Source organism: Scatophagus argus, chromosome 23 (genome assembly GCF_020382885.2).
Source record: "Scatophagus argus isolate fScaArg1 chromosome 23, fScaArg1.pri, whole genome shotgun sequence".
In the NCBI taxonomy this organism is placed as follows: Eukaryota; Metazoa; Chordata; class Actinopteri; family Scatophagidae; genus Scatophagus; species Scatophagus argus.
In genome coordinates this window covers 5,587,280-5,612,947 of record NC_058515.1, presented here as the reverse complement: position 1 = coordinate 5,612,947, position 25,668 = coordinate 5,587,280, and the positions used below count along the sequence as shown (strand labels likewise).

The window sequence follows — 25,668 nt, the reverse complement described above, 5'->3', positions numbered from 1 at the left end:
TTTCCCCACTGCGGGATCGATAAAGTTCATCTTATCTCTTAATAACAGCTCATTCACAAACATCTGTCAAAATTACACACACAAATGGGCTCTTACAGACAGACACACGCACCTGTCTGAATTTGGCACGGGCTTCTTTCTCCTTCATCCTGCCATGGGCCACCAAGTAATCAAAGACCTCTCCTGAGAGACAAGAGAAAGAGGAGAACACATTTAGTGCAGGAATTTAATACTTGTGTCCTTAACCAGACTATCGGGTCAATGAGACATTGAACTAAGTAGTCATTTTAAAAAATATATATAAGCACATTGCGCTATAAATGGAATGTTTTAAAGCACTCAAGTTAAAATATTAACACGCAATGAGCTATTATTTTAATTGTCAATGTCAATTTTAATGCAATGGGTTAAAAATGGTTAATGAGCAAAATACTGAACAAATAAAAAAAAAGTTTCTGGTCACAAGTCTTATTACTCAATTACTTTGAAAATACTGCAGAGTTTGCACATTACGTGAAAAAAAGAGGAGAAGGTGAAGGTGTGCTAAGAAGGGAGGACCATTTGATTGTAACATACAGAGCCTCAGAGGAATGAATTCACAGTGACATGCACTCACCTCCACTAGCGTACTCCATTACCAGGTACAAAGTCTTCTCTGTCTCTATCACCTCAAAGAGCTTGACTGGAGGTTGACAGAGAAAGGCAAAAATGGGATTGGGGGGGAGGGCAAAAAAAGAGAGGGGAAAGGGAGGAGCAGTGGAAATAATAGTTTAGAGAGGAAAGGCCAGGTCAGCAAAAGTAAAAAACAGAAATAAAGAGAGGAGATGAGAGAGAGAGAGAGGAAAAAAATGGTTATTGTGCCTCGAATTTTGTTGTGCCACCCTTGAAACACCAATTAAATCTGGTTCTTACTGAGCGATGGCAGAGTGCAAAATCACGTTTCAGTGTGACTCACCTATGTTGGGGTGATTCAGCATCTTCATGATCCTCACCTCCCGGAAGAGCTATGAGAAACAAGCAACGGAGTGAGTCAAACATGCTATCAGATATAAGTTGCTGCCTGTCAAACTGTGCATGTGTTTATATCCTATATTATAAACACATTCTTGTGTGAATTAATATCACCTAGTGTTACACATATGTGCCTGTCAGAATTGTAATTTCTTATTTGACAAAGACTCCAGAATCAATATTAGCAGTGGGTGGAAACTTTCATTTCCTGGTTATGCGTATGTGGGTCAAATTACTAAAAGGAAAACAAAAATAAACATGGTTACTTATGACATACCAGCAGAGATTCAAGCAAAACCAGTTAAAACCCAAAGTCTGGGACAAAACAAACAACTCTTGTCACCTCTGACACAATAAGACGACATATTTCTAGTATCCCATCTGATCTCTTTCTGTGGTAATGGAGTGAAGAGATGCGTTTTGTTCACTGGGAACTGACCTTTCTTTTTCTCAGTCTGCAAAAGGTCAAACTGGACTTACTGGAAATTTATCCAAAAGATGCACTTTAGACAGACAACTTGATCCTAGCCTTGAACTATTAGTCTCTCTACAGCTTATTCTGTACTGCAAGAATCTGCTCCATTCAAAGAGGCCTGTAACCCACTTTTTCAAAACCTCAACGCAATCTTATATTTGGAACAGACATATTAAATCAGTATCTTTACATTCGTGACATGTGTACACTGTGTCTGCATTTAGACACAGTGTGTGTATTCTGTGTCTTATTTCTGCAGATGCATGGTGTGTGTGTGTGTGTGTGCCAAAAGTGCTAGCATACGTGGTTAGAGTGTGCGTGTAAGTGGACAGACCCCACCCTGCCACGATCAAAAGAAGTAATTGCAGCTTGTTTCCTGTAATTAAAACTCTCTCTGAAAACTAGACCACTTCAGAAAGACAGAGAGAAAAAGAGAAGAAGAAAAAGGAAGAGAGAGAGAGAGAGAGAGAGAGAGAGAGAGAGAGAGAGAGAGAGAGAGAGAGAGAGAGAGATATGGACAGAGTGTGTGCAAGAGGGGACAGACAGCTTGAAAATGACTTTTGAGAGAGAAGATAAGAACAACTGAGTTTGAATTCTGTGCCTGAAGGGGGGCGGGGGGCAGAGTGATATAGAAAGAGAGAGAGACCCACCTTCTGCAAACTGGAAGAGTTGAGCTGCGTCTTATCAATGATCTTTACAGCCACCTAGAAGCAAAACAAGAATATGTTAATTTATTATTACACTTTTATTCAATAATTACATTTGCTGCTGTGGGTTTGACATATCTCACTCACACAGACCTGCAGAGCTACAGCCATCACAGGCACAAAAATACTGCTATTTCTTGAGGGGGGGGACATCACACACACACACACCAACAGGACGATACAATCTCACAGCATTAAGTGATAAACACAAAATCACAGCAGGCAGTTGCATAATAGGGCAAGTATACCAACTGAGACACACACGTAAGGAGAGCTGAAGCATGATTTATAACCATGCCATAATGAGGTCTATAGTTCATAAGCCAACAGTGGACACCAGCAAGAGAGATAAAGAGCTAGAAGAAAAAACACAAAAAGGAAAAAGAGACAGAGAAACAACAACAGAGAAATAGACAGATGGGAGAGATTCAAAGTGAGAGATTCAGAAAAAAAACAGATCAAGAGGAAAAAAGGACACAAAGTGAAAGGCGAGGGAAACAACGAATCATCTCTTAACAAGGACACAGAAAAGGGAGGCCTACTTCGCTCTCCCATTTCTGTTTTTCACTGTCAACTAACTCCTTTCTTCCACTGCTCTCTAGATGTGCTTGTCTGACTCTTTCATGCCCTCTGACTCTCCCTACTTTTGTGAGTGTGAGTGTGTGTGCGTGCGTGTGTGTGTGTGTGTGCCAGCAAGTCACATGGAGTGTTATCAGGGTGTCAGGCACAGAGCTGTCACACATTGACAGAGCCCGCCCACCCCTCTCTCTCTCTCTCTCTCGAAATCACAGACTGAGAGCTGACTGAGCCTTAGACAGAGCCCGGCATGGGCTCACTGCAGACGTAGCTTTTCCTTTAAAGGGACAGACCACCATGTTACATCACATCTGGAATTCACAGTAAGCCGAAGACATTTAGCCTTCTCTATTCAAGCTGACAATGGTGATCTAATCTCCTGCAGCAGATGTACCGTCTTGAAAGTCAATCTAACATAGGATCAGACCAGACCAGAATGAGCCCTCTTCCGTCCTCAGCAACCAAAAAGGAAGATAAACATTTAGACACCAGCCAAACATTTATAGAGTTCTTCTACATTTCACCAACTTAGCTAATTAAAAACACCTCAAGCTACTTTCCTACTCTAAACTGTTTTTGGTGATAAAATATTCTGCATCCATAACATTTAAGTGGTCAGGATTGCTCACCTGCTAACAACATCATTTACAAAAGTTTAAGCAGTTTGGTTATAGATTAACTCACTTTTTAAGACAATTATTTTCTGCAAGAAGATGACTTTCTGTCTTCTAAAGTTTTCTTAGCATTGCTGTTGTTTGTTACTGAAACACTGACAAGCCCCTTTCTAATTAAAGAGTCAATAGTAAAGCATTTCTCCAGTGTGTGAAGAGCCTAAAAATAAAAGTCTGAAGTTCAGAAAGTCAGTCACTGTAAGCAACCAAAGGACAGATTAAAGCTTTCAATCAAATCCGGCATGTGCGCATGCATGCCTACCTCTTTTCCGGTGAGGACGTGTCGTGCCAGTTTGACCTTGGCGAAGTTGCCTTTGCCGATGGTTTTTAGCAACCGATAGTTACCAATGTGTGGCTGGTCATCTGATGTGGTCGTGGCGACGGAGTTCCGACATCGCGGCATGCTGGAGCGGCCGGATGACTTGGACTCCTGTGAAGAGAGAAGGCAATATGTCAGCAAAAGAGGACGTGAAGACTCGCAGACATTAAGTGGTGGAAAGTGACGGTAAAAAAGTGCTAGGGCAAAAATGAATAAAGAACATAAAATTTTAAGGTTGTATATTTCAAGCCCATTTTCTGCTTGGTGTCACTGTTAAGCCCACCTCTGCATTTCAGGGTAGACACACATTTACCTTATGGAATAGTTCAGTGACATTCATCCTTATAAATGACACAAATAATGAAAAAGACAGGAATAACGGGCACCAAATGAAAATTAAGTTGTGTAACTCTATACACACCTCTTCAACATGGCTGACTCTTAAGAGAGACAACACAAACACAAATCTCATTCAAATTTCGCTTCTAACTCAAAATGTTGTGGCAAATGAATCTTCATAGCATTCAGGTCAGTCCTACCCATGATTAAACTAAAATAAAATAAATCTTATAGTGAAAGACACTTTGACAAATGTAGGTTTAAAATGCACATCTCCCCAATAACAAAACAAGTACAATAGAACTCACAGTTGCGACAGTTTAATCATTAATTAAATTAAATTTACATTAAATTTAAGTGTAAAAGTCAACTGTATCCATGGCAGGTTTGTCCAGATCACCCTTCCCCAAATGCTAACACTTTTTTGTCAATCATTACAGTCAGTCAGCAGAGAATTGGTCTATAGAACTAAAGATGTACTTCCAATAAAGCAAGTGAGGAATTTGAAAGGGCAGCGGTTAGCACTGTCGCCTCACAGCTAAAGGGGTCCAGGCGTGAATCCTGGGCTGGGCCCTTCTGTGTGGGGTTTGCATGCTCTCCCTGTGCCTGTGTGGGTTTTCTCCGGGTTCCTCCCACAATCCCAAAAACATGCACATAAGGTTAAGTGGCTACTCTACATTGCCTCTAGGTGTGAGTGTGTGCGTGAGTGGTTGTCTGTCATTGTGCGTCAGCCCTGCGATTGCCAGGGTGTACCTCGCCCGTAGTCAGCTGGGATAGGTATTTGAAAATCTGAATTATAATTTAGCAACAGGAAATAAGATAGCAATGTGGAAACAGCCAGTACCCGACAGGATCTCCCAGGCTTGAGGAGAGACTTAAAGAAAACAGAAGTGGATTGAACTATTTTAAAGAAACAAAATGTGAAGAATATTTTATCATCGCTCAACAAGTGTGACAAAAAATAAAGCTTTTTAAAGCATTCTGAAGCTGTTCTTGGAAGCCCCATTCTCAGCTCATTTGACAGTTACACAAACCATTTTAGGCAACAAACAGATCTGCTGCTTTGTGCACAAAAAGCTGTGAATACGTGGGGAGCACACACAGAGACTACAAATAAGCAAGTACAATTTTAGCCAAACTGCATGAAAAACTCCAATTTTCTTCTCTGACTACCATTTATGCATTTCCCACTGACATTCAAATTTATGGTCTTTCTTGTCATATTTGACATAATGCTTGAGATTTGGGTATGAGCACATGGCTTTAAGAGCCACTGCCAAACACTAAAACTATGCACATGGTCTGATAATACTGGTTTTCCTTTGTATAGTCAAAGTAGATGTACTGGGACACTAAACTTAATCTGGATTGTCCAACTACTACTGTTACAGTGGTTAATGTTTCACGTTTCAACGGTCACAACACACACACACACACAAAAATGACACTTTGGTTAAGATATTTATATTCAGCTTAAGAAGAATAATAATACAATATTTTAGTACTGCTCCTTTGCCTGGATCTGTATGACTTTAATTTGAACTCACAAGGCCAGCAACATATAAAGTTATTTTAATAGTCTCTGTATATGGTACCATGAAGTAAAATTGCTTCAGTTTATCTTACAGCAGACAGTAGGTCTTTTTGAGTCATACATACACCCACAAAAAGAAAACAAAACCTTGCTGTGCTGGCAAGTTTAGCATGGTTGGCAACGGTGATCAGGTTTCAACTCCAGGAAAGGGTCACAGCAATTGTGTGTGTGTGTGTGTGTGTGTGATCTGAGCGGACAGGTGACAGGGATCAGGGTCAGAGGAGAGGACGGCTGGCTCCAGGGTGACGAGACGCAAACACACACGGGTTGGGACACAAACGCCTGCGCAGAGATACAAGAATACACACTGGTGTGAAGTACAAAGATGTGCACACGGATATACGCAGTGGCATAAATCACTCACTCACTCTCACACACACACCTCTGGGAGATTTGACACCAACGAGGGAGACGGCCCAGTGAAATTCACACTGTTGGTGCTGAGCGAAGAGTTTCGCACATATCATCTCTTTCTCTTGTTCTCTCCCCGCAATACCGACTAGTCATTTTATCCACCAAATTATCTCTTTGTAGCTTGAACAAATTAGGGGCTCGCCCTATGTCACAAATTACTCACAGGACACATATCTATCAACGCCGCCCTCCCTCTGTTACCATATCTTGGGCCATGGGAAACAAGGATTACTTCCTTGTGGTTGTGTGTTTCTTGCTCCAGATGGTATGATCTAATGTCTGCATCACCACCGCCCCCCACCCCAACACCACATCCTCATGCTGACAGTGTGAGCCTGCAAAAACTGTAATAGGCCAGATTAAGCTTTAGCACAAGAGGGGGTACTGGGATTAAAAACAAATGACAGTTACACTAAACCCAGAGGACAGAGGAAGGGCTTTATGTGGTCTTCAGCGAGGAAGAAGCAAAATGATTTTTATTTTTGGATCATGTGATGGAGTGACTCAGACATATATCACATGTGGACACTCTTTGAGACAATGAGACCCAATCTGACCCCACAAAGCTCATTTCTTGATCAGCTGGGTTGTCTTCACAGAGGTTATGTGATCTAACTCCTTCTGTCAGAGAGTTCTGTTGTCAGAAATAGCACCTCAAGGTTAAATTTTGCCCTCAACAAAACATCTGTGTTTCCTAACCACTTCTAGAAAGTAATAAGGTATCCCATTTTGGCAGAGGTCAGCGTAAGGCACTAACAGAGAACCTGAGATGTGTGCACTGTTTTTGAATCGGAGAAACGACCAGACAACGTTCAAAAACATAATATTCACACAATAATTTCTATAGCATTACACCAGTTTAATTAAAAGTTTTAAATATCTTTAAAACAAAACATAAGAGGGGGCAATTACATAAATATACTACTACTATTAAGACACAAACAGCAACAAAACAGTGGAGACGTATAGCTTTTCTACAGCACAACAGCTTCACAGTGGTACTCCCACCTTTAACACCGCTGAGCTGTTAGTGAGAGATATTATGAGATCAAAAAGCCAGTAACAGTGTAGATGCTGGCTTCCTGTAAAGTTTGTTTTCACAAGTGCTTCAGTGCCCTAATAAGTGATGAATATTAACAGGCAAGTCAACTTCTGTACGCAAACCAAGATACCAACATTATACATTCAAAGCATTTAATTTCTGAATGGCAGCTTGTAAATTTCTTTTTTTTGCCATTTTCCACAAAAAAGCATCTAGCTATGTATTTAAGGACAACTTTACTCACATTAGCCTGTATCACTCTTTCTGAATGGGGCAATGTCGGAACTAACGAGGTTAATATAGAACTGAACTTGAATTTTACTATTATGTCCCCATTTTCTGAAACTAAAAAAAATGGTTCTCAGGCTATATTTTATCAGAGAGGGCTGAAATGACACCTAAACAGATAACCATCACTGTATGTATAACACTTTCAACCTGGGTAGAAATGTACTTCAGCTCACGTAAACATAAGCTGTCAGAGAAGAACTTTTGGTCTTCTGGTTAACTACTGCTTATTTGGAAGTATATTATGTGGTCCCCTGACACTACACAAAGCACAGCAAATTAAAATTCAGCCGTGTTTCCTCTGAGTTCTTTGCCTCTTCCACAGTCCTCAACTCTTCCTTCTCTCCTATCCTCTTTCATGTCTGACTATTTTTGTCTTCTGATTCTTCCTTCATTTTTGGGCAGCTGCAGGCTGAACAACACACCGCCCCCCTCTACCCAACACACACACACACACGCACGCACACCTCTCTTCACTCCCCTCAGTTATAATTATAGATGTGTTGGAGGACAATATGTGACATCATTGTTTTGTTCTCACATTACTCTCTGATGCTACATGTGAATCATTAAATACCAACTTGAAACTACTAACATGCTGCTACATAACACAGTTTAGCTAAGAATTTACTAACTTCGGATTCCAATGTGCTCTAGCATAGGAAAACTGATTTGACACATTCACCGAAACTCAATGACGTGCACAACATATCAAGGGACCTACTGAGGAAAGCGAAGTTATGGAAGCATTAGGGGCAGTAAACTGGAAACAAAGGGCACAAAAACACAAATGTAACTGTTGCATGCATATATGTATTATATATACTGTGTATGACATTGTGACCGGTCACATTAAGGTGAAACTGAATTGGAGGCAATAAGGAAGGCAGAGCAAATAAAAAGTTCAGCTGGCCAGCATGGTTATTCCATAAACAAAGCCAAGCTGTAGGAGGAAGCAGACATGTTTTTATTTATCAAAATAAAGATTTGGCACTTTCACTGTTGATTTTCTACCTTTACAAACTGATTCCTTAATCTGATTTTAAAGTTGCAGTTTAATGAACTGACCACTTAAATACAATACAACTTGGACCATGTCTAGATTAGTTCTTTGCCTTAAAGTTATGTCTGATTTCCATTTCTAATTTCTTAACCATTTCTACTAAAACAATCATTCAAAGCACAGTAGAGCAAAGCAAAATTTACGATTTCCATCAGAGTAAATTGGATCCCTTGTCAAACCTGTCAGATGGGGGAAGGCAGTTTTTCACGTTCTTTGCTAACCGTGTGGAGAGACCATTAGTACAGTGTTTGTATCTGACCCAACAATCCAGATATCCTCCCACCACGCACACATGCACGCACGCACAAACACAGACAAGTGAAAACTCACAAGATGTTTGCAGCTGAGAGCCATTTACTGCCACACTGCAAACACAAGCATGTGCACATGACCAAAACACATCCACCCACCCACACACACACACACAAAGCAGAAACGTTAATCCAAGGCAGTGCTGGTCGTGTTTTGACTCGAGTCTCATTATCACTGACCTTTACTAATCTGAGTTCTGGGAGGAAGTCGCTCAGATACAAATGAAATTCTTACACAGTACAACTTCAAAAGAAACCCTAAAGGAGAGTGGCACATTAACCTTGATCAACACACTGCTATCAGGGACCAGGGCAACCAAAACGCAAGATAGGCAAACATAGGCAACTGTGTCAGCAACAGTAGAGAGGCAAAGTACAAGTAATAAAAGAAATCAACTTAAAAACACAACCCTTGGGGGGGACATGGAAAAACAGGCTAAGCTGAAAAGCTCAACATAATTTGTGAAAAACACAATGCTCTCTTCCGCTCTACTTGCTACATCAACAAATCATGTTGATCAATTTATCAGCTATAATCTGACCAGACTTCCAGATTATTATGGTGCCATTTTTTTCCCCCTGCTGAGTGGTCTGCCTCACCTTACACCCCATTCTGCAGTCACAATTGGAAATTGGTGTCTATCACTGTTTACTTTGTTGGCCCTTATATGAGAAGTTTTTCAATTCAATTCAGTTTATTTATATAGCGCCATTTCACAACAAAGGTTTTCTCATGACACTTTCCAATTAAAGAAGGTCTAGACCAAACTCTTTAATTAAATTGTAATATAGAGAACCCAACATTCCCCCTTTAGTAAGCACTTGGCGACAGTGGTGAGGAAAAACTGCCTTTTAGAAGGCATAAACCTCGGAGCAGACTCGGCTCAAGATGGGCGGCCATCTGCCTTGACCGGTTGGGTTGGGAGAGAGAAAGAGCGAGAGCGAGAGCGAGAGCGAGAGAGAGAGAGAAAGACAGATATGGGGGGTGTGAGAGAAGGAGCACAAAAGCAGAGATGCATAGCAGCAGTAATAATACCAAAAGTATTGGAACTGTAGATAATGATAGTGACAATGAAGTATACAGAAGGTACAGTACTATGGTGATTATGATAGCAATATTAGTAACAATAATAATGGTAGCGGTTGCAGCAGAGTAGTAACAGAATTAAAATAGATTATGACTAAACAGTAGTAATCGCAGTAAGTTTCAAGCAGGACCGCAGCAGGAGGTCCGACCACGATCCATGGGAACCTGCGAGATGAGAAAGCACAAGGACTCCAGGGAAGAAGGGGCATTTTGTTTTTTTTAGATTGAGGTACACAGACGGAAGACCTAAAAATAAATCTGATGTGTAAAATATGTCAAGTCCATTTTGTAATGTGTTTTTAAATTCTCAAATATTGTGGTATAATTACACAAACCCATTATTATTACTCCAATTAGACACAATTAAACTATGACAGCTTTTCTGACAACTTTGATTAAAAAAACAAGCCCAAAAGCAATGGCTCACTGAAAGCTATTATTACAAGTTGTTTGGGCAGATTGCTTTTTTAAATACCATACTGCAACCTGCTGTTAACAATTAAATGTAATCATACTGTACTCATTGTAAGTAAATAAATAAAATTACAAAAATCTACTCAGTGTGGTCCTATACAAAGGCAACTTCACTTAGTCACCGTAGAGTTAGGGCTGGGCGATATTAGAAAAAATGATCATACGATTTTTTTTGTTCAAAATGTTCGATAACGATATATAAAACGATATACATGAAATCACTATTTTTTCATTCTTTTTTAATTGGATTGCTGTCTGCGAGAAGTGCTTGCGGCCTGGGAGTTGATAACGAGGATCGATCACTTTCATTAGATTTTTAAACCCGGCTGTTTCGACAGTGCAAATTGGCTGCATGCCTTTTGCGATGAATTGTGTGATGGCATGTGTGATGTCTTTGTGTCGTTTCGATGTTTTTTCATACACCATGGCGCTGGAAAGAGCGGACTGTATGGTTTGTTGATCAGCCTTCCTCTTATTGCTGGTCGAGGGGGCTTTACCGACCTGGCAGCACTCTGTGTGCTCTAATGGGTGATAATGTTTTAAATGCTGAAATAAGTTGCTGGTGTTTCCTGTTTTAGTAGGGACGTGACTTCTACACATTTTACACAGGACTTTGCTCTGTTGTTTATCCGATTTCAAATAGCCAAAGTACCTCCAGACAGCCGAGCCCTTCTGACCCTTCTTCTCAACGATTTCCTCCTGGGAAGAACTGAGGCTTAAATGCTGTGCAGAACTCTGCCCAGCCGAGTTTTCGCTCATTTTTATACAGTCTTGCCTGTTTGGTTGGAGACACGCCGTAGTGGCTGCAACCACTACGCTATAGAATCTTTGCCGCAAACTTTGATGAGATGCTTCTGTTCTGTTAGCCACCACAGCGGGCCGTGTGTGTATGTTTGTACACACAACCTAATGTGAGTGACGTGGTGGCTCTCTTCAAAAACTGATGGGCTACGTGCGTCAATTTTTAGTTATGATTGGCTACTCGCGTGCCCGTGAAAACGTTGGAGATTTTTTTGTGAAGGCGTGCGCTATCGAATGTTATCGAATGTGTCTTAATTTCTAATCGTATTAATTATAAATCGCGATTAAAATCGAAATCGAAAAATCGCCCAAGCCTACGTAGAGTATAACAAAACACTGGTACAGGCAATTATAACACTGGCAAAATGCAATGATTTCCCCGAGATCTGAGGGTGATGTGTGGGGATGGAGGGGCAGAACAGGCTGATGACAACTGATCACCGGATTCATTATAAATAAATTCATAATCAGCATAATCTTAACAACACAATAAGAGTTAGAAAAACACAGTGACAAATAAAGATGATCAACAGTACAATACATAATCAAAAACAAGGTTTAGATTTTTTCTCCACAGCAGGCAAGATGATTTCAACATTTGCATGAATTACAGTTCCAAGTACTCATTTGACTGGTCCTTTTATAAGATGATCTCTTCCAGAAAATCTGAGATGTTTTGTTACACACCGCTGTTGCTTAACTTAACTTTATCCCCATAAATTCTGTGAAAGATAACAGCAGAGATGAAAAAGGTTTTGGTTGCCCATTTACGCTGACATGCAGTCCTAATTGGAACCCTAAAGATCCAAAAGGAGAATAATAAAAATAAATGAATAAAGCTGTTAGGACAGCCAAATCATGAGTTTATTAAAAGAGCTGTTGTAATATCAGCTACATCTAAGCTCACCACCAGGCCCATAGGCTGCCTTAGTATTAACTTGACATGCAGTGGGGGCGATATGTTGTCTATAACGAAGGTACTTGCTGTAATTTGCTGGAAAAAAACGAGTCTACTTAAGGAGCATGATTCTCATTGACAATACTTGCCTCAGCTGTTTATTAATTAATCCGGTCGAAATGGACTTGACTCATCTAAAAGGTTGGAAGTACTGGTAAAAAACACTTCTTAAATTTTTCTGCCTTATAAAACTGGTCTTCACAAACATCCTTGACAGCAGCACTTGCTGTAGCTCTGCAGTGTATACAAATGTATGTTTTATAACAGCATTAAAGAGCTCTCTTGTTGTGTTTTTGCACAACAGCAGCCCTATGTAGATGAAAAACTAAATTTAAAAATGGGTATTTCCCCTCCATTTATACTTACTAACCAAACGTATATGTGGAACAAACAGCAGAAACGGTATGTATGGGATATTTAACACAACCACAAACAAAAGCTGCTGCATTATACTGAAATTTGTGGGTGGGAGGACATACACACACACACCTCCCGACTCTAGGTCGTGATGGCTGTGTTGCCATGGAGATTTGTCGCTTGCTAAATCCTGCCCTCTATCTCGATGTTGGTTTGTATCTCTTTCATCCTTCCTTCATTTTCTCTTGCTTGCTCTCTCCCTCCTCCCCCACTGTTTTTTTAATCCTACCACCATTCATATGTTTATGTTTCTATTTGTATTCCTCTTTAGGGCCAAAATGGGATTCCAGAAAAATAAACAAAGAGTCATTTACACAGGAGCATATAATGCACAACATATCAGAAGATGGTTGAAAAATCCAACTTAAGACAGGAGTAACGTAAAAAGTCCTTGTTTTGATCACCACATTTTGCCTTCTATATAGTAACTTTCAGAAACATCCTTTACGGCTAGAACCACAGTCACTAACGAGAACTACTAGCTAATTATAAGGAAATCACAACAGGTAATAACTTAGAGAGTACTCGTGTGAACAGCCACTCTAATGAGAGGGAAATTAAAATGACATGAATAAAAAGTTGCCGAAATGCCTGACAGAAATGTTACTGCACCTGCTTGACAGTTCTCCTGATTCAACTCAGACTGGAAAGCCAGTTAAACAGGGCTGGGTAGTTTTGCATAAATATATTTTTGGTAAAGAAAGGAAATAAAATTAATGAATGCAGAACTTTTTATACAACATATACACATATATGGTTAGAGCCTAGATGGATGTATTGTGAATTTAAGTCAAACTTTTTTTTTTTTTAAATCTATTTCACACTACTACGTTTTGATACCATTTCCATCACATTCAGAGCACATTTTGCATACACTTTGTTTTTTATTTAACCTTCAGAGTGTCCCCTACATTTGACTACATCTGTGGCTGTCAGGGTAGTTACCAACGTACAAGTCAGAGATGCTGTAAATCTTAATATTACTGAGTTTCTGCTAACATTAGTACAGCTTATGCCTCCTTAAAATGCGAACATCAAATGACTAACATCCTTCATCCAGTAAAAAGATATAGCATTAGTTAAAAAGGCCAAGATGCAAAAAATGTCTGGTCATCTGTCCATAGTGACCAGCAATTATGGAAACTGTGTTTCACATGCACTTGTTTCACATGGACTGTTACAGGTTGGTAGAACAACTGTTCTATAAGTTTTGCCAACATATGAATGACTGGACCTATAAGGATACATGCAATGACTACCTACAATTAAAATCCAAACACATCAAAAAAAGAAAGGCACCACTATCAGTTCAACAAAGTGCAACCACATCTGCAGATAAAAGATTAAAATTTGTATAAGACTTCATCGCTCTATGAGCAAGGTCATATCTTAAACTGGAAAAACGCTAATCAAGCGTATTTAGCATTACCGAAATGTGACACCAGCCTCCATCAGAGACACTTGGCAGCATATGGAGGCTTAAATCTTAAAATACAGGATTCAGAAACATGTCAACATAGTAGTATAGTATACTGTATGTGCATACAAGCCATACAAACTCTCCACACATACACAGAAAATTTGTGAGAGGCCCCTTACTTTGGCAAGGTGGTGTCACGCTGGGTCTCAGTTTGTTCTTAATGTAGTGGTGTATGTGTGTTCTCTTGAACTGGACTACCCTAGGTCCCCAGGTATGTGTATATTTGTATTAGAGTGTGTGTGTGTGTGTGTGTGTGTGTGTGTGTGTGTGTGTGTGTGTGTGTGTGCACGCACGCACGTGTGTCAAATCAATTCAGAGCTCCTGTTTGCTCTGTTGCTGTCACAGTTGGGACACATTGCACAGCACTTCCTTGCATGCCCTTGTTCTGCTGCTATGCAACTGTGTGTGAGGGAGTGCAAACCACCAGAGTAAACAGGTCTGTGTAGTTTTCACAGGGTGGCTGATTTGAAAAGCTGATGGATGCATGTATAGACATATGGACTACAGGGTTTTTCGCAGTGTTTCGAAGCAGTGTATGGGTCACCTCACCAGAAACCAAGACCACTGTCACTAATTTCCTTTAAAAAAAAACAAAACAAACAAAAAAAACATAATAAAACAAGCTGAAAGGAAAAATTAGAGCACTGGTGTGATTTCACTGAATGCAATTTGTTGTTTGGTTGTAAACTCCATTAATCAGATAGGGAATTATTTGCCTAGGCTGGGTGCCTTACATATACTGGGTTTCTGCTACATGATTTGACCCTAACTAATCAAACATTACAATTCTGTCTGGATTTCTGAATCGATGTGACTAAGCAGAGATCAGAAAGTTTCCTCCAATGGATGCAGCTAATCCTGCAGGATCAGAGTGGTAAAAGGACTCAGATTAAAGCCCTAGAATCAAACTGGGCAACAGTTAGGACTAGTAAAAGCAAGACTGCTAAGTAGGTGAATCAAGCTGTAGTGTAAGTAACACCACAATAAACACCTCTGACACAGACCATCTTAGCCTTGGGAAATATGTTTCAAAAAACAAGCAACAGTACTACTATTTGGGTGCAGCACTGAGTGCACAATGGAGACTTGAATGTTTGCCATCAACTGTGTACCTGAAAGCACTTGTTGGAAATATGTTTTGTTCTTAAACAATGACCAATACATTTGTTAATATGCCAGATTTTCTCCCGATTATAATTGTAGAAAAGGTAACAAACTGGAAAAAATGTGACTTAGTTGGTACTTAATTTAATCATGTATGTTGTTAAAACATACATGTCGGATCGCAGGACGGCATTCAAGTACTGACGGCAGACTGACATCAGATGACTAAAGAGAAAGACCAAATTACATTGAAGCAGTGAGAGAAAACGCTACATGCCTTCACCTGAATGACATCAACGCCTTCAAATCGCAGGTCTACAGTTGGCTGCCACACCTACTGCTTAGCTCAACAGGAAAGGCCTGTTTTACCATTTCCATTAGACAATCCAATACACACACAGAGCACTGAACTTCATTGTTGGTTCAACACCCAGGTAGCACCAGCTCATCCTGTGCATCCACTGGAGCTCCAGGTATAACCTTAAACAGAACTCATGAAACCAATGAGGGACTGCTAGCATGTATTTGTGTGTGTGAGAGAGAGAGCCAGAAAAAACAAATGTGAACATGATGGAGTGAATGATCTAGTGTGTATGTATGTGTAGCAGGATCTCTGTTGCTAGGGCCCTAGCTAGCTTTGTCTTTCTGTTCATCTGCCTAGTGACTGGTCTGGTAAGGAGAGAGGCATAATTTATGGTTTCCTGGGCGTAACAGCAGCGGGTACGTGTGTGCGCTATAGATTGCCTCCAAGATGACTCATTCAAAGCATGAATGGAGATAGGCAAAACAGATGAACAGCAGAATATCATAAAAACATCTTCAACAGCATACCTTTGGTCAATGCACTCACATTAAGCATTTGTCCTTTATCTTTATTGAATTTCTGGGAGATTCTCTGTGAGGTATTCACACCGCTAAGGTGTCAGGTGCAATACATCAAAGTGTGCTCAGCTAAACTCATAGTTCCAGTACACCGTTTACTTTGTTTTCTGTTGCTGACAGCATTTTGAATCTGCAATCGTCACCATTTCAGTCATGGTGAAGGTTACAAAGGTGAAACTAGTTATATGGCATCTCTGCAAACCAATAATTCAACCTGGCATTGCAAAAATGGGGGAAAAAATGGGGAAGATACAGAAAACTAACATGGAAAATTTAATTAGAAATCAGGAGTAGCTAACACAAGTTTTTAAGTACCGTATTCTATTTAATGTCTGACCATTTATAACTTAAAAAAAATCTGGTGATAAACACTGAATGTAAACTGAATGTATATCATGGCGGTTTCAAGTTCCCGGGACATTCTTAACAATATAGAAAACACACTGAAGCGTTTAAATAACAATACTGAGGCATCTGCATTGAACCTCTTGCAGCTGTGGTCTGTGAAATTACTGTCATATGATTCTCTTTATTCCCAAATGGTCCTCCACTAACACAAAATAGTCCTCCCATCGCACAGGAATCCCACAAGATCCCATCGTTAATTTTCCCTGCTTGATAAAGCAGTGTAAAAGCAGGACAGTGTTCACTGAAGTATACGCACACCCCTCAGAAGAAATTAAAGAGTAATCATTAATTTGGTTTAAAAAAACTGCACAATGAGCCATCCTGGACTTCAGTAGTTGGCTCAAAGATGTCTTTCTTCCCAAGTTTTGGGGGCAGTTTTCCTCACCTTTAGTGAAATACTGATCTTGGTGATGCCATTTGGAATACATGAGGTAAGTGAGGAAGGCTTTTTATGCCTTCATATGGGTCATCGTGTGATTTCTGCTTCATTTCCTTGTACCTTGTTTCATTTCCACTGGGGGCAGGGGGTCTTGCCTTAATAAACCTGGGGAAAACCCACTGTAAACATTCAAATCAAGTCCTAGTTAGTTTCTTGTGACAAAAAGGACAACAATAAGGAAATGTCTTACTTGGACAAATTAATGGTTCAAAACATGCACACCTCCAAGGGGAGGATCCAGCTTGCTCAGCTAGTGTGGGACTACCCAAACAATGAAATGGAGGATGAAGCAACAATTGAAGCGGCAGACCAGTATTTCTGGCTACATTATTGTGTCTGTTCAGTAGACGTGGCTCATGAACAGAGAAGGAACATTGTATAACAGGAAATCAGACGAGAGATCATGTCTGTGGAAGTGAACAAAGAGCCTTAACCTGCAGAAAACATGTTAACAACACAAGTTATACAAACCCCAATGTGGAACAATTGACTACAATAATACTGTACACCACTCCTGAAACAAATAAAGAGGTTTGTATTTTAGTATACCTACTTTATCATCGGACCAACAATGAGTTGGTGTCGCACTGATAACGAGTGTCATATTCAAATAAGTTCCTCAAACTAACAGCCAGTACCAAACCTTGTGTAACATAGCAACATGTCAGATGAAGGCCACTCAACATATCTGCCATTTCACACCCTCTAAAGGAAAGATGTGACAAGTCACTTATCTGACAGGTTTCTTTTGATATGTGCCCAGCCATTGTTTATATTGACCAACTGGCAGTCTGTCTTGGTCAGTAATTCTTTCTTCAAAGACTTAAGTTACAGCTTAGTTTGACTGTAATGTGCAGAGCTTGAAAACTTTCCATCCATGTTCAGCAAACAGAGTGGGCTGCTGGCCTAACAGTGAAGCCTCACTTAAGTCCAGACAGTTACTTTAATGTATTAATTTTTTGTTTTTTTAACTGAATCCAAATGAAATAGCTTTCATTAACAAGCTGTAATTCTCTATACACTTACATAGAAGAACCACATTGCACCCATCTAAAACAGTGCAAATATGATAGAGAAACATACCTATTTGCACAGACAGGAGATATGTTTATTAGATGGGCTACTTCATAAAGGAAAACCCTGGTGGCAGCAACTTCACGACTGCACAGTAATCAGTAAAAAAAAAAACAACCTCTGAAAACACTGCATTTTCCATATATTCCAGAGAGACACTTATTGGTTTAATGAATGAATGCCTGAAAGAATTATCTTTATTTACATTGCTTTTTTTTTTTTTTTTTTTTACGGCAGAGCCATTTCGGACGCTTTGCAAACACACACTAAAACAGGCAATGTAAAAGTCCTCTGTCATTTGAGGAAAATGTAGGCTATGCCTCAGCCTCACACTGTAATTTTACAGTTTAAAATGTCCAAAAACACTTTTCCACTTTTGGTCATTGACCAATTATGCAAACTAATGTCAGATATGCCCCAAATCAGGTTTTGAAAATAAAATACACTATGGTGTAATGGAACTTCCTCCAGTAAGCTGGAAGACTGAAACAGTGGCAAAAGACCACCAAATTTGGGCTTTTATGGTCAAACTTTTTCTCCCTGGGGAGGCGTTAGCTGTCCCCAAACACCCCTTAGTGAAAACTCCATATCCTTGTGGAAAGCTAAACCTGAGCAAATAAAGTAAAACATTAAAATAAACAGCCTTTCCATTTCAGTTAAGCAGTCTTTTTGTAAATATACAAGGTGAGGACATTTAAAGGATATCTGCTTTTGAATGCATTGACTAACCTTATCAAAACATACTATTATGAACAGAGACTCAGAAAATTCACAGAATCTGTCCTCATGTCCGGTGCCATATCGTCCTGCATCTTGAGACCCAACACCAAAGGCTTTCTATACATGGTCTTTAAAACATTCTGTGTTTGTGAGGGAGTATCCATCTGTGACCTTTTGCCTACAAACCTAGTTAAGGACTTGCCATGACCCCAAACTTTTTTCTTCCACCCTTAAATCCTCACTTTCACATTCAGACTGACAACAGCACTACAGATAACAACATAAGAACCTGTAATGGTACAGGTACATTGATAAAGAGTACAGGTAACAAGGTATAGCAGCTCTGCTTACAGGTTATTAATCTGTTACACTCTTTCAAACCTTAGTGTGCAACTGTTAAAAGTTATCACAGCTGCAGTTGATCTCCATCAGATCATCTAACATCTTGTGGAACAATGCTGCTCACTACATACTGCAGAGTATTCTACCCAAAAGGTACACTTGCAATTATTATGACACACAGTGTATTATTAGATAATGTTGCATAGTGCCAGAGGTATGTACTACAAAGAAATATTAGAGGACAGACAAAATAACTTCAGAGTTATCAGGGGGTTTTCAGGGTTTTACTAGAGTGGTTCACTTTTTACCAAGGTACATCCACATATTTGACTTATGCTGCATGCCTAACCCGGGTTATGCCAGAGACAGATCAAGACATATAAAAGCATGGACTAACTATGACGTCAACCTTAACACTCCCGCTGATGTGGAGAGGCCGTGTGCACGTGTGCCTGCTAGAGTCAAAGACTTATATAATCAACTGTCCTGTGCTTATGACCTCTGTTGCAGGTAAGGGTGTAGCCATGTAAGAATGGGCATGTGTCACTCTGTGTGTTTACTTCTTTGTCAACAATTACCTACCTACATACATAACCAGTTCTAACTGTCAGTCTGCTTTTCTGTTAAGGGAAGCAGTGATCCATTGTGTGAGACAAGCCAGCACACACACCGATGCATGCAGTGAGATCATGGTATCAACAGACAACTTCCGTCAGCAATTTATTGGTACAAGAAGTAAAGGCAGACTAAATCTTTTAACCTTTGAGTCTACAGCACCAACAGGTGCTTGTAAGTGCAGATCTGAAGTCTGGTTGGCTGTACAGCTGCAGTTTACACATCTGGGTTGGGCTTTCCAATGTTTCAGGTAGAAAACTGTTTGGCAGAGGGTGCAGCTCTTGGGACAGACTGAAAAAAGTATTATTTAATAACACTCCCCTCATTTGTCATGTTATATTTCTTTAATAGCCACTGTCTATACAATTAGCTCATATTCAATGATGTAGTTCATGTGTGTACATTTGCTCTATTTATGTAGCCATACTCATCAAAGTTACTGACCAACTGCTAAAACAGCATCAAGCAAAATCCTTGCAGCAGCTACATTCATATAGACACTTGAGTAACACAAATATAGAACTGGGTTTAGCTTTGCATATGTGCTGACATCATCCACTGGCTGCTCTGTCAACATGTAGACACACAAATTTTTCCATCCAACGCTTGCAAGAGATTTTTCATCACATAAAGCCCGTCAACAGCCTTCCAAGTAATCCAAGCCATGGTCTGTATTGGAAACTAGAATGGTTTTCTTGTGAGCATTGTGGCTTTTTCATAATTACAATGAATCTAGAGCTAAAACTGTAGATAATATTAAGACAGATACTGTAGTCTCTGAAGCAAGAGCTTTGTTCCAGTCTTCTACGAATGATTTACAGAGAATACCCAAAGTTTTCCTTGGTCTTTTAAACACAATACCAAAGCGTTTTTCTACTCAAATAAACACAAAACACAAAATCTCCTTTGCAACTTGACACATGTATTAATGGTATTTATAGTCTGTTGAAGAGCCCTCTGACCTCTGTATAAGGGTCAGTTATTTAAGTCAAAGAGGATGTGTATTGTTTGCAAGTGCCTTCATCACTCCCTGTACTTATACTGAACCTAAAACAACAGTTCCAGCTCAAGATCTGGGAGCCAATTTTAACAATACTTCTGAATTTAATTCTACAACCATTCCCAAAGTGCTCTAGAGCTCCTTGGTGGAAAATGTATTTATCATTAATCAGTGATTAATGAACAATAACTTTTGAAGTTAGCATTTAAAAACAAAACACTGAAATTTGGGGGAATTAATGTGATGCCTTCACTTTAATAGTTGTACGTTAGTATGATTAATTAGAAACAAATTTACTTAATGTATCAATTCTCCATCAAACATATACCAACATTTTTCTTGGAAAAAGATTTCTCCAGTTCCACTTGATTGTTTTGACACTTTAAACAATGAATTATCAATGCGTCTGACGGCCAAGGGTGAAATTGGTGAAATAATAATGCAGTTGGCTCACATGTGGAAGCTGGTTTTCTGTACAGTCAGCTATAAAATTCATTTAGAATTGCCTGAGAGAGTTGTCTGCATTGCAGGTCAAAGTAATGAAAAGTCAGGCAGGAGGACATGCCCCAACACACAGACTAAACAGAAACCTAAATTTGTTGTTCTATTCTTCAAGGAGTGGGAAATCCAGTGTGAGTGCGTAGGCAAGCTGGTGAATCACTGCTGTGAGGCAAAGACAACAGAGACTGAGAAATGGCAAAGAGACAGCCAAAGACTCTGGAAGGCCAACTAGGGCCTCCTTCCACAGCAGATAGGCTTTTCCAACTACAGTAGATTTACGGATAAACAACATATACAACAACATTTTTTGGAGAAATATAGATGCACGGCTTACCTGTCCTGTCGAATTTTCAATGACTTGCACCAGTGGGATCCTTGTTGACATTTTTGAAAGACTTCAAGTTGACAAAAAAAAGGGGAAAGGAACGGTGACACAAGGAAGGTTCTTCAGTGTCTATTGTACATTTAAAACCTGTCTAGTTGAAGGTAGAGGGAAATTTCAACAGATGTCCAGTGCTAGCCAGCTAGCAGATCGACAAAAAAAGCCTGTGAATCAACAAGTTGAATCCCACATCAGCGGCTAGCCGAGTTAGCCAGCTAGCTAGAAACTAGCTAGCAGCAACCGCACGTCCCATGTTTGTCAACAAGCGCAAAACAGGAAAAAGCAAATGTCTCAATTAGCTTCTGCCTGGGTGTGAAAACATTCAGTTCCCAACTAACATTTATCAACGTCGATGGTGACCGGCGAGCTACCAACTCGATGCCGTGACGTCTTGGACAGCTAGCTACTTGGGCTAGCTTGAGAAAAAGTTGGGCAACGGTTGTATTGAACAAGACAAGGTGCAATTAGGTGGCTAGCATGCTAACCTGTAAGCTTGCTAACTAACGTTTGAGGAAGCCCCAAATGTCGCAGAAATCTAGAGTAAATGTTTATCCAGCGTCGTTTTCATAACGCCGCGTCGATGCCCGTTTTCTCTCTTCGTGGCAGAGATGTTTCCTTTCAGCTTTGAAACCAGGTCCGTGGTCTAAGTTACAAACTTTCAGGCCAAAGTTATTCCCGATGAGGTCTCGACCTTCCCAACTCACACAAAACAATTCAAAAATGTTCCCAGTGAGATATCCAGGGTAGGGTATCCGGAAAAATAAAAACCAGCACCACGTAAAATGGTCACATGGCAAGTGAGAAACACGAATTAATTTGTCGCGCTAGCTTTCTGGCTGACCAATATTAGCCCATGTAGCTAGCTAATTCAGTTTTTCTTTCGAAGCAAAGCTAGCTAGTTAGCTTATCCCTCTGCGGCCGCAGCGGCGGTGACTGCCACAGAGCGACCCACAAAACTCAAAATCCACGGAAATCACCGGCGCTCTTCCTTGTGTTGCGTGATTGGAATAAGGTCGTTCACCACTGCTGCACTGCAGTGTGGCGATATACCAGTTCGTCCTGTCGGAACACCGACTGCAATTTTTTTCCCCGTGACCAGCCGACAGAAGGAGGAATCATCAAGTTGTAAAATCCATTATCGGTAAACTGGGGCTTTCTTGTTAGACGGTGCGTGTCACGGGCGACAGGGGGAGAGAGATGAGGAGCTGCGCCCGAATGCAGTCTATGCGCACGATCCTGCCCTGATACCGGAACAAGCTCGCGGCAACATGGCTGCTTGCACCACGACTAAAGGAGGAGAATTTGGGAGGGAGGGGGTTCGTTTTACTTTCGGCTGTCCTCGGTTTTTTCCGAGCCTCGACTGGTGACCGCGTTTCCTCCAGGTTCGTAAGCGGCAGGTGCAGGGATTGTGTTTGTTCTTCACATCCTGCCAGACAAGATTCAAGCAGACTGAAGATAGAACGCCGGGGGCCCCACAAGCCCTACGTTCACTCATACTGTATGTCAGTTTCTTCAGTTACTTTCAGTTACTTCTTGTTTTTTGAGAAGTTTTACTGTTCTTAGTGGTGTTAAAGATAGTGATTATTCCAAAGGGCTCATAGAAAATTAACAAGGGAACGAACGAAGTGCTATATTCCCCCAGGCAGGCTAGAGTCCAAAACAACTCCCCTCCAAAGTAGCCCAAGTCTATTAAACTGTTGACAAACATTTGTATGCACACATATCCTCTTTCTGTATGTCTCTGGAACCTCCAGTTCTGCAGGTGATGATCACATGGTAGCTGCAGGGGCTGCCACATTATTTTGACAATAGAGCCACATCCCTATTTTGTTTCACCTGACACACACGTAGATTTCCCTTCATAGAATCCGCCCCTTTGTACATAAAAAAGAACAAAATAAATACATTTTTTTACTCAAGTTAAATTGAAATAACACATATTACACACACAAGTAATCTTGACTGCTTTAGTTTTTTCACTATAGTCCCTGATTTATTTATTTATTTTCAAATATTCACTGCTGGTTATACTTATATACTACCCCCCCCCCCCAAAAAAAAACCTTGATTTTTTGATTTTCTTCACTGATCATGTTTCAGAGCAGCAAAGCAATAAGGTAATAGTGATATAGTGCCTTGCTCAAAGGCAGGGTGGTCTTTGCAGACAGCGTGGAACCCCTGCAGAAAAGTAGTTTAACATTTTTTCCATAAAATGCCTCCTTTGTTAACTTGCATAATTTCATTGGAAAATGCCATTTACTTCCCACTGTTTTTAGACTATACTCCAGTGAGGTTGAACTACGGGTCCGCATTTCAATCACAGCTGTAAAAAGTACCATTTGTAAATATGTACCCTGTGAGATGCTGACAGCTGGCACAGACATTTCCAAGTTACTTAGCAACAGCCATGGACTGATGAAGACAACATGGCTGCCAGTGGAAGTGGTGATGTCTGAACTCTGTCAATCAGGGGGTCTGCAGAGACTAACCACAATACCAAATATTCAGCTTTTACACAATACAAGGATGTTATGGAGAAAATATAAAAGAAATCAGGAAATGAAGAGCTATGAGAGGCTTGTTAGTAATGACTGGGAGAACTTCCAACTGGCAGGATTTCCCGATGAATCAAGGGGAAAAAAAATCACATCCCTGATGATGGACACAGTGTCCTCAGAGCTATAGACACTGTTAAAGAAAGAAAAAACACCTCTGTTTTGAGAGCATACAAGTGTGTTCATATCATCACTAACCTTGTTCATGTATCAGTGGGGCTTTCTTGCAACTTATCTGTCAGTATAAACTCAAACCAATCCAAATGATTGGCAGAGTATGTCCTTTTCTTTTTCAGCGTGCTGGAGTGTGTCCAATTTGACAATGGATGACAGCGCAGCAGATGTCACATCTACCTTACCGCGTTTTGTGATCAGCACTGAAAATGTGCTGAAAAACTTCAGAAAATTCACATAAACTCGATGACTTGGCTTTTTCTTTACATGAGCAGTTTGAGTGAGAGTGTAGTTTGTTGCTGGGGAAAATATGCTGATGTGTTGCCATCTGCAGGAAGTCTGACTGTATTACAGTGCTATCTCTATCTATCCATCTATCCTTGCATTCAGCACCCCCATAGCCTATCCTGAAGCCATTTTCTCCTGTGTGTCCTGTAAATATCTGGATGAGAATGCATTTTTTTTGGCAGCCATACTCCTATTTTGCTGTGGAGAAGAAATGACACTCTGAGTGGGAGGCTGAACTGCAGACTGTTAATTGCAGCTGATTTGAGGGTATTTTAAGTCTCATTGGATGAACATTAAAAAGCATACCAGCTTTTATATCTCCAGTCTCCTATTTCAGGGTGCCAAATGTATCTGGCCAGAGTGAAGCTGTAATAACAGTCATTTTTTAATATGTAGCCAATAATGTTCTCTGTAGAAGCTGGCATCCTATACGCGCCGCCAGACTGTTATATTACAGGCAGCCCCTCAAGCTTTTTTTTTGCATTTCGGTTCATCTCGTCAAGAATCTTTGTCGGTGTTGTTTAACTCTCTAGCAATATGCAGATCTTGATTACTGTGAAATCTGAATCTCCACCACATTGTCACACACGATGATCTAAATGCACTGAAGCATGAACCACCCAACTGTTACCTGTGATTTCACTTTCAGCAGGCCGGTTATTGAACAGAGTTTGGACGTAATTAAAGCAATTGTTAAAATGTGTTTCAATGCTGAAATGAGTACAGAAATGTTCTGATTTTGGTATAACATTTTATTTTTTGGTCTTTTTGGTGTATACCTCCCAATTCCACATCAAGCTTCATCACTTTATTGCACTCTTATCATTTCAGTAAACCCAGTAAAAGCAACTCTGAATTAAACTTAACTGCTTAACTGTGGTATTTGATGATTGGGTTGTGGGCTCAAGTGCACAACAGAGGTGGTAATGAGACTCAGCTTATTTGAAAAATTTTCTATTTATGTTTAAGTGGAAAAGAAACATTACAAATTGTTGTGAGGTTGATCTGTAGTCAATAAACTGTCACCCTAACCAATGAGCTACCAGCAACCACAGACGGACTCAGATGTAACACCACCAGCTGTTTCTTAAGTCATCGGACCAAAGAGAGATCTAAAGTGATCATAAATGGTGGAAATGTCACATTATTTTTTTTCT

General features: G+C 40.2%; 1 protein-coding gene and 1 long non-coding RNA gene across 13 annotated transcripts in view; one reads left to right on the top strand and one right to left on the bottom strand.

Moving 5' to 3' along the window:
- Positions 1 to 22,755, bottom strand: part of mark2b (MAP/microtubule affinity-regulating kinase 2b) — a 49,050-nt gene extending 26,295 nt beyond the window's left edge. For 4 of the 12 annotated variants that reach the window (XM_046380862.1, XM_046380865.1, XM_046380872.1 and 1 more), the window contains exons 1-6: positions 21,447 to 22,755; positions 3,703 to 3,870; positions 2,137 to 2,190; positions 956 to 1,004; positions 617 to 682; positions 113 to 183 (exon numbers count right to left, since the gene is read on the bottom strand). In XM_046380862.1, the coding sequence (XP_046236818.1) occupies positions 113 to 183; positions 617 to 682; positions 956 to 1,004; positions 2,137 to 2,190; positions 3,703 to 3,870; positions 21,447 to 21,497 (459 nt within the window). In that variant the 5' untranslated portion in view covers positions 21,498 to 22,755. The remainder of the gene's footprint in view (positions 1 to 112; positions 184 to 616; positions 683 to 955; positions 1,005 to 2,136; positions 2,191 to 3,702; positions 3,871 to 21,446) is intronic. The other 8 variants (XM_046380871.1, XM_046380864.1, XM_046380874.1 and 5 more) reach the window with 3 other exon arrangements.
- Positions 22,742 to 25,373, top strand: LOC124054630. The gene is made up of 2 exons (XR_006842427.1): positions 22,742 to 22,876; positions 24,346 to 25,373. It is a non-coding gene; the product is annotated as an uncharacterized LOC124054630 (long non-coding RNA).
- The last annotated feature ends 295 nt before the right edge of the window (positions 25,374 to 25,668 follow it).